At 50.0% G+C, this 12954-nt stretch overlaps 1 protein-coding gene across 1 annotated transcript in view; it reads left to right on the top strand.

Annotated features, from left to right (window-relative positions):
• Nucleotides 1–10578, top strand: part of USP10 (ubiquitin specific peptidase 10) — a gene marked incomplete at its 5' end in the record, with an annotated part of 69849 nt that extends 59271 nt beyond the window's left edge. Inside the window, 4 exon segments of the mRNA XM_082863212.1 lie at nt 1751–1916; nt 4768–4912; nt 6210–6275; nt 9451–10578. Coding sequence (XP_082719338.1) covers nt 1751–1916; nt 4768–4912; nt 6210–6275; nt 9451–9638 — 565 coding nt within the window. The 3' untranslated portion in view covers nt 9639–10578.
• Between the last annotated feature and the right edge of the window lie 2376 nt (nt 10579–12954).

The following is a 12954-nucleotide window of genomic DNA, read 5'->3' as shown; positions in this document are numbered from 1 at the left end:
AAGCGGGGCTCCAGTTGGGTGACCAGCAGTGAGAGGAGGCTGTCTGCGCCCTTAACTCTTTGTTAGCCGAGCAGCCTGATGTTGTCCCCCTCGGGGTGCTCACTGAGGGTGGGGGAGAAACGAGGGCACGGCCCAGTGGCTGTGTCGAGGTCTCCGTGTTTGTGGGATGGCACAGCAGCTGGATTGCAAGGCCACAGAGATCCCAGATGTGTCTGAGAATAAGCAGTGGGAAAAACCAGAATCCACTTTGGAGAAATTTCTGGCTTGCCCCAGATGACTCTTCATGGCTCTGTAGCCTCAGCCTCTGTAGGCTCTTTGCATTGAAATTGGGTGTTGATTTTTTTTTTTAAACTATGAAGCAAAGATACAGAACTACTCCTTGTAACTTAGGAGCTGCTTTTGAGGTGTGTGGCCTGCGGGATCTTATTTCCCCGATCAGGGATCGAACCCAGGCCCCTAGCAGTGGAAGCACGGAATCCTAATCACTGGACCACCAGGGAACTCCCAAGCATTATTCTTTATTCAGACCAACGGAAAGGTTTTCTCCTAAAATTCACGCTCTTTTTTTTTTTTTTTTTTGCGGTACGCGGGCCTCTCACTGCTGTGGCCTCTCCCATTGCGGAGCACAGGCTCCGGACGCGCAGGCTCAGCGGCCATGGCTCACGGGCCCAGCCGCTCCGCGGCATGTGGGATCTTCCCGGACCGGGGCACGAACCCGCGTTCCCTGCATCGGCAGGCGGACTCTCAACCACTGCGCCACCAGGGAAGCCCAAATTCATGCTCTTTTGGTGCTTTTCCAGTTACCCCAGAAAGACCAGCACCTTTTTCCACCTTGTCCACCCTTTTGGTAAAGTCCAGGCCCATTACTGCTGTTCCCACTATTTTCCCACTATTCCTCTCTGGAACCAAGGGAACGGCCGCCCCCTCAAGGCTTCCTCCTCACAGGGAGCCTGGAGGTGCTTCCTGTGCTGTGTGTCGGGAAAGCAGTGTGTGAGACGGAAAGCTGGCAAGAGAGCCGCTCACCTGCCCTTCGCAGCAGTCTGACTACCTGTCCACCCCTTTTATTCGTGTATAAACTGGGGCACTCAGGCTGCAGAGAGACAATCCCACGTTGAACTCCTGGAACATCTCCTTGCTGAGGCTACGTGAGACGTGGGCCCAACACAAATTTTTACTCAGAAAGACTTGGACAAAGAAAAGTGAGATGAACACCCAGCTAAGGAAGCAAGGCTTAGCTGGCAGCCGCCTCCTTGAGGGTGGTGGCCACTTTCCTGTCGCACACACCCTGCTCCCCTTCCTTTGTAAAGTCGTTTTCATAGGGGAATTGCTATCCAAATCATTCTTTTTACCTCAGGGTTTCCTCTTTTTTATTACAACAGGCTGTGACGCCTGAGAGGATAAAAAGTGTCAGCATTTTGACTCTGGGAAGATTGTCTCCTTTGCTAATCTGTGCATTAAATAAAGTGGAGGGGGGGCATTTGGAAGGTGAAATAGGTCTTCTTCCAGAGCTATTAAGCTGGGAAAATTTTCAGCTGGTGGATTGAGTTGCTAGACATTCTTTCGAGGTGGTATTGAGTGGAATTATTTTAAAATTCTTCGGTGTGTGTTTAGCATTTCTGTTCTCTCTGGTCTTCTGGCAGTGATACTGAATAATCTCGCTTGCAGTGTTTGTTCCTCTTGTCCTGCTGCATATAACCTCAGGGCGAGTGGGAAGGCGAGCTCTTAGATGCGGTGTGTTTTCCACTTTCAGGTCTGTGGTTTACCAGCAGAGCTCAAAAGAATCTGCCACCCTGCAGCCGTTCTTCACGCTGCAGCTGGACATCCAGTCGGACAAGGTACGCACCGTCCAGGACGCGTTGGAAAGCCTGGTGGCACGAGAGTCTGTCCAGGGTTATACCACCAAAACCAAACAAGAGGTACGTTCACAGTTGGTCTTGGACCTTTATCCAGAGGCCCTCTGGGGTGGGCGAAAGAGCACGGACTCTGGAATGAGGAGAAGTGGGTTTCAGCTCTGCCTCTCAAATCGGTTGCTTACCTTTTTTTTTTTGGACTGAAAGTTTCCACATTCTGAGAATGAAATGGTTGAAACAGATGATCCTCCCAACTTCCCTTGGCTCTAAGTCATGAAACACAGGTCACGATCTTTGGGGTTATTTATTCTGAGCTGCGTTTCATTTGCTGGCCATCCAGTCACGGCACCGTAGAGTGAATACCACCTCTGACAAAGGCCGATAGCTCGTTCACATTCCTGATACCATAGAGCACAATTTCATGAGATGGTTAGGAGATAAAAGATGTTCTAAAAGATGTTCTGATCTGGTTTGCATTTGACTGCAGATCTTCAAGGACGTTGAAACATAGAAAGTAATTGTTCTGGTGCCTGTTACTCTTTGATTTGATCTGAGAAAAAGATAAAGTCTTGAGTCTTTCAGCGTTCAGGAGTCAAGAGGCAGCATGTCAGCTCCGTCGAGAGAGGCGATAATTCTCTGCTCTCTGAGGGCTTGTTAGCTGCTGGCCGTCCAGGTGCGCCAGTTAGGCCCGACTTCTCGTCCGCAGTAGAGCGTGCCTTCTCCGTTCTGTATCCTAGGTCGTGGCTGTGCATTCATAGAGGTGTGTTGGGGAGATGGATGTAGACTGGCTAGGGCGGTGCCTTTTTGAACACTTCAGAGTGTTCCTGTGAGGCCCGATTTCAGTAGCCGTGTGTGATGGCTACAGGGTGAACCAGCACGGCCCAGCGTAGGAAACCTGCCAGCACCTCGTGGGGCCAAGGGCCCTGCCCTTGCCTCGCAGCTCGGGCTCCATCCACGTGAAGAGGAGCAGAGGCGGGGTGTGGAGAGCTTCTGTCCGTCTGCTGTGGGTTGGTCAAGCCAACCTCTCGGGGCATCTGCAGAAGTTAGGCCTAGCTCTACCCCATGTTTTCTAATTGCTTCTCGTGGACAGTTTTGTTCAAAAAGTAAAAGTGGTAGGAGCCGGAAGAGAATCCCGGCAGTTTTTCCTTAGAGAAATGGTGGAACTTAACGGGAGAGAGAGAGTGGGTACTTGTTCTCGGGAGGCCGGGTCACGTACTGGGTGTGGGACTGTCCACCTGCTCGTCTGGGGCAGCCATGACTCCAGAGGTGGACTCGCCATCCTGGCCCCTCCCCACTGGAGCCACTGATCCTGCTGGGGAGGGGGGGGCACCCTGTCCCTGCGCTCCCAGGACAGCCCTCTGGGGATATGTCTGTTCTCCTCGTTTGCCCCTGCTGCAGTTAAACTGCTGTTTGGGCAGAGGTGGGTGGGGCGCGGGGACTGAGGTAGCGGTGGCTGTGGTTGTTGGCCCGGGGTCAGAGGAGGGTGAGGAAAAGGTGATGGATTCTAGGTGGCAGGTTTGCAGGAAGGAGTCACGGAAGAAGTGGCATCCCGGTGGAGCCTTGAAGACGGCAGAGAAGGCTGCTGGCCGCTCTCGCTCCGTGGCTGTGGAGGCAGGTGTCTGAGGAACGAGCTTGTACAGCGTGTCTGTGAAGAGCAAGCAACACATTTTCTGGAATGTGATGTTTTTAATTTACTTTTCAAAGTACCTACTTGAATTTTATTAGGTTTTTAGGTCAAAAGTTGTTTTTCTGTGGGAACACAGGAAGATTGTGGGAAAATATGATTATACAAAATACTAGCTAAATAAAAAGGTCTGGGTTTGTTGGGTGTTAGAAAGTGTGGCTCAGTTTCTCTGGAAACCCGGAACACTCAGTTAAGGATTTGAGATTAGCCCCTTAGCGAACAGAATCGCGCGTCACTAGCACTGGGAAGCCATCCCAGAGGTACTTTAGTCTGACTATCATTTTACGAGTGAGGAAGCTGGAGTCTTACATTGTCATCGCTGGTTTTGACTGTGGAACTGGAGTCATGCTTTTCTTCATTCACAATTCTTGTTGGATGTGAGACACTGGACTGCAGAGACTCAATGGGAATGTCGAGGTGATCGGGCTATTTCCATGCCTGGGACCTCAGTCTGGGTGGGAAGACAGGCCTGAAAGGGTCTTCAGCCCTAATACTAATAAACCAGGTGGCGGTGACCGCTAGGCTCGCTTCAGGTACCTTCAGCCAGATACGCGTGTAGTCCTCCGAAAGCTTTCTGGGTGTTTATTATATGCCGCTGTCTTTCGGATTGTTACGTGGACAAGTATTTCTACCGGAAGTATTCTCCATCTAAATACCGGAAGCATCAACACATTTGCAGATACAGAGAACAAACAGTACATAAAGGGGTTAAGTTTGCTTGCGAAGGTGCGTTTTAATAAAAAGCAGCGTTCGGTAGACCATGAAAGTTCATAAGGGGCATTTTGAATTGATAAAAGCGGAACTGTTATAAAACCAATGGTTACACTAAATAGCTTTGGAGTTATCTAGAGCGTCTAATTCAAGAAACACATTGGCTTCAGCTCTATCAGTACTGTGAGAGTTATTAAAAAATAAGCTAATACATATGTAATTCAAGGTATTACTAAGTTAGCTTCTAAATGTTTATGCCAATTTAATGCCCTCGGACAAAGGTTCTTAACTTGGCTTGGGGACCTTTGGGACCCCCTGCGGTTGTGTCTGTAGGGATATATGCACTTTTCTCAGAGGAAGGTCAGTACCTCTCAAAAGATCCCATTCGATTCTCCAGAGACCCTGTGACTCAGGAAGCTTTGAGAAGCATTGCCCCGGAGCATTTGAGTCTTGGAGCGAGAGGTGGGGTGGCGTCCGCCGCTCGGAGTAAGATGGCGTTTCCTGTGTGCTTGTGTGTCTCAGGTGGAGATCAGTCGAAGGGTGACTCTGGAAAAGCTCCCTCCTGTCCTCGTGCTGCACCTGAAACGGTTTGTTTACGAGAAGACAGGTGGATGTCAGAAGCTTATCAAGAACATTGAATATCCTGTGGACTTGGAAATTAGTAAAGGTAACGACTGTAAGGCAGGAGCGTCTGTGATGACAGTCCTGGAAGCAGCCAGCCAGCTTCTTGATGCTGCAGCGTTTTCTGTGTCACATCAGCATTCAGAAGCTCTTTCATGACTTTTTTGTTTTAAATTTCTTGACTGTTAATAGACCTTTAGGTTAAAATTTCTCACTAAAATGGCCTTTTAAAAATAAAGGCAAAAATAAACCATATGAAAGCATTACTAGGTGAGAAAAATACTAAATATAAAAAGTTTATGGGTCAGTGGTAGGAAATACTCTTCCTCACACCAGGCGTTAACAGCTATGTGCAGCAGCCTGCCTAACTGGGCTTTTTAGCGCGTGGGGAGTGTTTCCCGCGGGCCCCGGGGCTTCCCCTGCCCTCCGGCGGCAGGGACCCCGGCCTTAGAGCTGCAGCCCCAGCCCCGGGTCTCCGCCAGGTGTCCGGGGCTCGGCAGCTTGGGCACATCGTGGTGAAAGCACCTATAGTTGTCTTGCTAAAAGTGAGCTTGAAGGAAAACTTTCCAGGAAAGCTTCAGAATTTGTGAGAAATGTTCTGTGCAACAGTAAGTTCGATCAGGAGCGTAACGAGCTAGAGGCGATGCTCAAAGTGTCCGGGGGCCTGGAGAGCAGAAAAGAGCACATGGGCCGTCGTCCCTGGTCTCCTGGAGGAGCTAACTGCTGTCCTCCTCCCTCCTCCCTCCCCACGCTGCCCGGCACTGGGACCTGCCGGGCAGTGGGCCTGGGATCACCATCGCTTCACCTGCACCCAGGCACGTTGCATTTCCTTCCCCCTAAGATTCGGACTGTGGCTCTCAGCCCTGTTCTCACGAGTTGCCACCTTCGGCTGATAGGTTGCCTCCTGTGCCAGTTCATGGTCCGTTTGAGGACCGGAAAGGGGAAGAAACGCCAGCCGAAAATCATCTTACTGTTGATTGGAGTTTTGTGGTCTGACTCACGTGTAAAACACTTTAAACCTTAGGCTTTCCAGGGCAGCTTTGCTTTTGTTTTTTTCTTTCCCATTTTTTAGAGCATCTGCTTGTAGGGGGTTTCTAGCATGGGCTAGAGGCTCAGTATATGCCCCTGTCCTCTGATGGGTGGGCTCTGGTGACCTCCGTTACTACCCTGCAGCTGGTCTTCCTCGCTGCTCAGTTTTTATGCAAATGAGGGGATGGAGTTGTGTTTGGTCTCCCTGGTCCACTGGGTGGGTTAGTTGATTGGGGGCTGCTGTCTGCGCCTTTCTGGGAGCTCTGTGTGTCAGCGCTTTTATAGATTAAAGCTCTTGATATTTTGTTTTTCAGAACTGCTCTCTCCAGGGGTAAAAAATAAGAATTTTAAATGCCACAGAACCTATAGGCTATTTGCAGGTAAGTCAATTTGTACGACATTTTCCTGTGAAAGCAACGATGAAAAGGTTTATACCCTGGCACAATTTTGTTGTAATGCCACTTAACGTAGAGAATAGATTATTGGTATCCCTGTGGACTTTATAAATCCGGAAATCATTTGAAAATGTGCGTTTTACCTAAAATTTGGTGTGTTTGGAATTTGACAGACTATTCTCTTGGCTCTAAAAGCTCAGTCCAACGTGAGACGTCGTCTAACACGACTGTCTCTGTCTTGGAGCCAGAGGTGTGGGGTTGCCAGGCGGGGAACCCTCCCTGCCGCGGTCGTGGTGCCTGTAGGAGTGGGTGCTGAGGCGTGGCCCCAGCCAGGCTAGGGGAGCGCGGGCTCCTTAGCCGCCCACGACCTCCTGCCCCCTCCCCCCCAGGGCTCCCCGTGGAGCCGGTCCGCGTCCTCCGCCTCCTGTCCTTCCCTCTTCCTTTCTCTTTCACAGCCCGAGTCTTTTGCGCCTTTGAGGCCTTCTGTGTCTTCGAAGAGTTGCTGGTCGCAGCAGTTGTGTTTGCGCCCCTGGCCGTTTGTCTTAGAGTTTTCCAGCTGCTCTCCCACCGCTCCTCTTGTGTTGCCTTTGCGGAGCCTGTCTGTAGTGACTGCTGTTTGTTGGCCCTCACACGTTCATTGAGCCTTTTCACTGGATACTTTTTATGTACTATCTCATTTAGTCCTTACAGTGTCCTGGGAGGTATGTGGCGCTATCCCCATTTTGTAAAAGGACAAACTGAGACTCGTGGAGGAACGTTGGCCGCTCTGTGCCCTTAAGTGGCAGAGCAGAGCTTCACACTCCTGCCCTCGGTCCACCCCTGAGCTCTTGGGATGTTGGATTGGGCCCTGGTCGTTGGGTGGGTCGGGTGCCAGGTTAGAAGGTGTTGGGCCCGGTTGGCCCTTTCTTCCCACCAGGACCTGCTCCCTCCGACTCGCTCTTCTCCCCGGAGGTGGCTGATCACGGCCTTACCCCAGCCTGCTGGGACCTGGTGGGCAACACACTCCCGGCGTGTAGCCACCCTCCCCCTGACCTGCCTTGGGCTGGCAGCTCGGAGGCCTCTCTGTGGTCTTCCTCTGAGACCAGAGGGCCCCCAGGGTCCAGCCTGGCTCCCTGGGGTTTGGCACTGAGGTCCCAGAGTGATGACGTGTTTCTCCGAGTCTCCCTGCAGCCTCCCTGGGGTCCCTGTCAGGGCAAGGTGATGATCAAGGGCAGGGTTAGCAAGTCTTGTCTCCTGGTCAGGGGCCCTGGTGTGAGTGTACCCCTACCCCTCCTGCCCGCCCCGGCCCGGGGCTTCTTCTGGAGTCGCTCTCGCCTGCACCCCTGAATCTGAGCCTTCTAATCTCAGAAATACGGTCCCCGGATTGGTTGCAGTTTTCTGTAAACTGTGAGTAAAGAGGTGCTTTTAAAAATGGTTTTGATTGCGGGACAAAGAAAATCAGTTAATATAGCGCGTGAGCTTTTGGAAAACTCATTCTCAGCTCTGCTTCTGTGACGTGGGCTTGCCGGGCGTCTGTGACACATCACCATGTTAGGTACAGGTCTGCTGCTTGAGAAACCTGAATACGGGTAGAGCGCTTCTCTTCTGAATATTTAAAATGAAGTGTTGTAGAGGAAACGCAAATCAGTTAAACCCACAGGTCCTTTAAATCCTACTGACCTGGTCACTTTAAAAAACCAAAACCAAGTCTGGTAGGTCTTAGAGGTAAAAATCCAGGACAGACGCCCCACAGCTGGATTTGGGGTCAGAGGGACATGCTGGTGTCGGGGCTCCCCTTGCCCTGCGGCAGCCGCTCCATCTCTGTGACCTGCAGGACTCGATGCAGCCGTGAGCTGCTGCTGGTTCCGTTGCTGGTTTCCCACTTGATGGCCCAACAGTCTTGCTGTCCCTCAGCGACCAGTCGCGTTCGTCCCCGGCGGGCCAGGGCCTCAGTGTTCTCTGAGCCCCAGCAGAATGGCCTCTGCGCAGAGCCCGGCTCTGGGTGGATTTGGATGTCCCTACAAGTGGGGGAGCGCGCTGACGTTCAGCCTATTTATTGCTGAAATTTCGTACTAGATTGTGCCCCTCTCTCCAAGTGACTGTCCTTCATGCCACTCACGGCAACGCACAGCTCACCCTGGCCACACTGCAGCCCGCCTCCCCGGAATGTCCCTGGAGGCTGTTTCCCTCACACAGGGTCAGGTCTGCTGCTGGCCCAGCCACCTCCCAGCCCGTTCTCTGCATAGAAGGGGGAGGATGTGCCCTTCCACTGTCTTTAATACCTTTTCAGCATCTTCCGACAGTTATATTTGTTTTACACCTCTGACTAAGGCTTCCTGTTTGAATTACACAATTTTAATGAACAAGTACGTGGCAGGTAATTTTTTCTGTTAAAACATGGTAGTAGAAAAATTGGAAATTTTTTTTAAAAGAAAAAAAAGAGCAATGACTGGTGTCTGCAGGGTGACTCAGCTGCCCAGTCAGCCCAGCTGACTGCGCTGGCGACCCTCCTGGGGCGGCGCTGTCCTTGTCACGGGTGACAGTCCACAGAAAACCTCAGATTCTTGTTTTTTTCATGTAATGTAAGCATATTCTTAACACCGCCAAATACTTTTAATCTGGTCTACGAAAAAATTCGCCTTCTTGTAATGTAATGCACTCAGCATTCCTTCGAGTGTGAATATAGGCTTTTCCATGTTTTCACTTTGTCCAAGATTCAGATACTCTGTTGAGAACAGTCTAGAAGTGGAATTGGCTGGATCAGGGCCTGATGTTTGGGCCTCGTTCCCAGAGGGACATTGGCTGATGGCTCTGCAGGGAGCGTCTCTGTGTCCTGCTTCCCAGGGGACTGTCTCCTGTATCAAGTCTTAAGGCGGCTGACGAGCCTGCCTGCAGGGCTGACAGATGGGACGACCCCATTAGTTGACATTTCTTTTATAGTCTGTGAGGTATTGAGCATTTTAAATATGTTATTAAGATGTAGATGTATGACTTTGTATTGTAAATTGTTGAATGGTTTTGAGTTGAAACAGCATTGCTTTGTATAACCCCACTTCTCTGTCCCACCTGCCTTGGTGCCAGGCCTTTCGTGGGACAGGCAGGTCTGTGGCGGGGGCAGGCGGGCACCTTAGGCGCTGGTGTGCGGAGCCGCTCTCACGGGCGCCCGGGCCCTCTCTTGCAGTGGTCTACCACCACGGCAGCAGCGCCACGGGCGGCCACTACACCACGGACGTCTTCCAGATCGGTCTCAATGGCTGGCTGCGCATCGACGACCAGACGGTCAAGGTGATTAACCAGTACCAGGTGGTGAAGCCCGCTGCCGAGCGCACAGCCTACCTCCTGTATTACCGCCGCGTGGACCTGCTGTAGCCGCCGCTGTGTGTGCCCGACGCTGCTTGTAGAGCACCGGCTCTCACCGACTCCCCTCCTCTCTTCAGTGGCTCTTTAGAGAGAAACTCTTTCTTCCTGTTGCAAAAATGGGCTAGAATGAAAGGAGACGCCTGGGGTTTGTGCACAACATAGTTCATGTTGACTTCTAGCTTCCAAATCAAAGTCATCTGGTTGAGACAGACTGTCGCCTGATTTAAGCAAATACACAAAACCCACATTTCCGAAATAATGCCGATCCTGAGTAAGAAGGGGAACTTGCATTTGATTCCCAGTCCAACTGCATAGTAGAATAAATCCTGCACCAGCAGCAACACTTGTAAATTTGTGAAAATGAATTTTATCTTTCCTTAAAAAAATAAATTTTTTAATCCATCACACTTTCTTCCCTCACCCTTTAGTTTTTGATAAATGATAAAAATGAGCCAGTTATCAGAGAAGAAATAGTTCTTACTTCAAAAGATAAACAAACACATAAAATGAGTTGCTGGTTCCTAATAGGAAAAATACATTTTAATAATCGTGCGATGAGAAGCTGCTTACGTACACATTGCAGATCAAATATTTGGAGTTAAGATGTCAGTCACATAGATGGGTGATTGTAACTTTATTGCCATTAAAAGATTTCAAATTGCATTCATGCTTCTGTGTACACATAATGAAAAATGGGCAAAATGATGAAGATTGATAATTCCCTGCGTCTGCTGTCTAATTCTGCTGTCTGCTCTTCTATGATGCCGCGTCTCTAATTGTACACAGTTAGTGATAGCTAGGAGTATAAAGTTGTCGCCCATCAATAAAAATCACACAGTTGGTTTAAAGCTGCGTGTGTGGTGTTTCTTTGACGGCAAATGCCTTTTCCAGTAACCGGAGTTCAAGTGGGCAGGACCGGGCTGCTGGCATTAAAATAAGCCCTTGGGGAAGCCTGACGTGTTCCTGAAAGCTGACCCAAGCCCTCAGATGATTCTTGTTTACTATTTGCAAAGTTATTAACTCTAGTGATTCGGATAAAGGAATTTTTTTAAATCTTCAAATGGCAGAAAAGAGGAGGTAAGCTCTCTCTCCATTGTTTTGTCCCCTGCATTGCTGAGTTCAAGGAGGGGACGGACGTGGGTCAGGGCTGAGCATCCTTGTCATTGCCTGCTACCGAGCATCCTGCCTGTGCCTCGGATGCCACCTCCAGGTGTGGAAAGGAAGCCTTTCGAGATGGAAGAGATGAAGAGAAGAGCCGTCATACACGTCAGGCCGCTCCCGGCAGCTCTTGTGCCTGTGGCACCCTGGTTCCAGAAGGCCCTGTGCAGGCTGCTCGCAGTAGCGTGCCGGGGTCCCCAGAGTAGTGGGCTTATGTGCTCCAAGCCTCTCCCCGAAGCTGTTCCTCTTACCGTCCGCTGTTCCTAATTGTAGCCATGTGCCACTGCAGGTTCGGAGCTTAATTTTAAAATTACAGTACTGAATAGCATAGGGAACTATACTCAATATTGTGTAATAACCTAAAGGGAAAATTATCTGAAAAGGAATATATACACATACATAACTGAATCACTGTGCTGTACACCTGAAACACAACATTGTAAATCAACATACTTCAATAAATATATATTTTTATAAAAACGTGCAGTTCTAACGTTGCCCCCTTGGCCCGCCTGCCCTCCTGTAACCCTACTCTGATTTGCTTAGCTACTTAGAAGTCATCATTAGCCTCTCATTAAAATAATGTCCAATTCTTATGGAACATGTGGATTTCGAAAGCTAAATTAGCTTTGGGGGATGCAACCCACACCAGCAGTAAACCAGCCACACGTGGAATAAGGAGCCTGTTCTGATGCCCGGCGTTGAGTTCTGCATTGTGATCCGTGAGCCAGGTCAGGTCCGATCTGTACAAGTGGCTTATCTGTCCTGAGTATGCAGCCTCCATAAGCGATGTTGGCCAAAGTGTCCCCGTGAGTCAGTGAACGCCCTGTCCAGAACAAGGCCTCTCTCAGGGATCTGTAACAAGAGCCCGGACATACAGTGCCGTCGTTGGTACACCAGCCTGCTTCCAAGTGTTAGAACACATCTTGTGCATTTAGATGAGGAAATTTTCCCTCAGATGTCGTTCGAGGGTCTCTACATAATCATTAAATTGCTAAGTTACATATTCTGTCAAGCCCAAAATATGTTGGAAACTGAGATACTAAGGCCTTCCTTTGGAAGGTCTTGTCTCTCTCAAAAGTGGTTAGAGATGAATTAAGTGCAGTGGGGCATCCAGTGTCTCGGGTGACCCTGTAACGTGTGGAGAGGTACTGCATTCATGTTTTAAAATTTATTTTTGGCTGTGTTGGGTCTTCATTGCTGTATGTGGGCTTTCTCTAGTTGTGGTGAGCGGGGGTTACTCTTCGTTTTGGTGCACGGGCTTCTCATTGCGGTGCCTTCTCTTGTTGCAGAGCACGGACTCTAGGCGCGCGGGCTTCAGTAGTTGTGGCACAGGGCTCAGTCGTTGTGGCTCGTGGGCTCTAGAGCACCGGCTCAGTAGTTGTGGTGCACGAGCTTAGTTGCTCCGAGGCATGTGGGATCTTCCCAGGCCAGGGCTCGAACCCGTGTCCCCTGCATTGGCAGGTGCATTCTTAACCACTACGCCACCAGCCAAGTCCTGCATTCACTCTTCAGGCTGCTGTCCCCTCTGGCACATCGGACTTTTAGATTCAGCTGTCTGGTAGCCCTCAGATGGCTCCTCTGTTACCCTGTACATGAGTGTGTTGTCTGAAAGAGCATGCATAATCCCACACCCCCTGACAGCTCCAATTGTATGTATGACAGATAATAGCTTCCCAGTTTTCCTGTGCTTAAGTGGGATCGGGATGCCCAGCTGCAGACGAAGAGCAGAGCTCGTAAAGGGGCCGAATATATAGCAAGGAGATGCTAGCCTGGAGTTCGCGATTACCTGCATTTGGTCCCTGCAGTGATTGATTGGCCCTTGGATAGAAAACCCGATCATTCTAGCAAATCCAGTGCTTTCTAGGGTCCCAGGTGAATTGTGGGCCTGTCCACGTTGTTCTTGACATTTTGAGCTAGATGTTTAGTGTTTCCTGCTGCAATTTTTAGTACTTTTATAATTCCAAGACTATTTCGTTGGCTTTAGGGTCATTTACACTAAGAACTTGGCCCCTTACCCTTGGTGCTGGGGACACAAATTTAGTGATTTTCCTTCATTCGCATTTGACATGCCTTTCTCAGTGGCTTTTAAACCGCTGTGAATGCTAGGGTACCGTCAGAAGTACAACACAGGGAGATTTTTCTTTACTGTGTGAAATATTGCTGA

The sequence above is a fragment of the Leucopleurus acutus genome, assembly GCF_964270905.1.
Source record: "Leucopleurus acutus genome assembly, chromosome: 20".
NCBI classification, from domain to species: domain Eukaryota; kingdom Metazoa; phylum Chordata; class Mammalia; order Artiodactyla; family Delphinidae; genus Leucopleurus; species Leucopleurus acutus.
The sequence above is the reverse complement of the archived record's forward strand: the minus strand, read 5'-3'. Positions and strand labels throughout refer to the sequence as shown.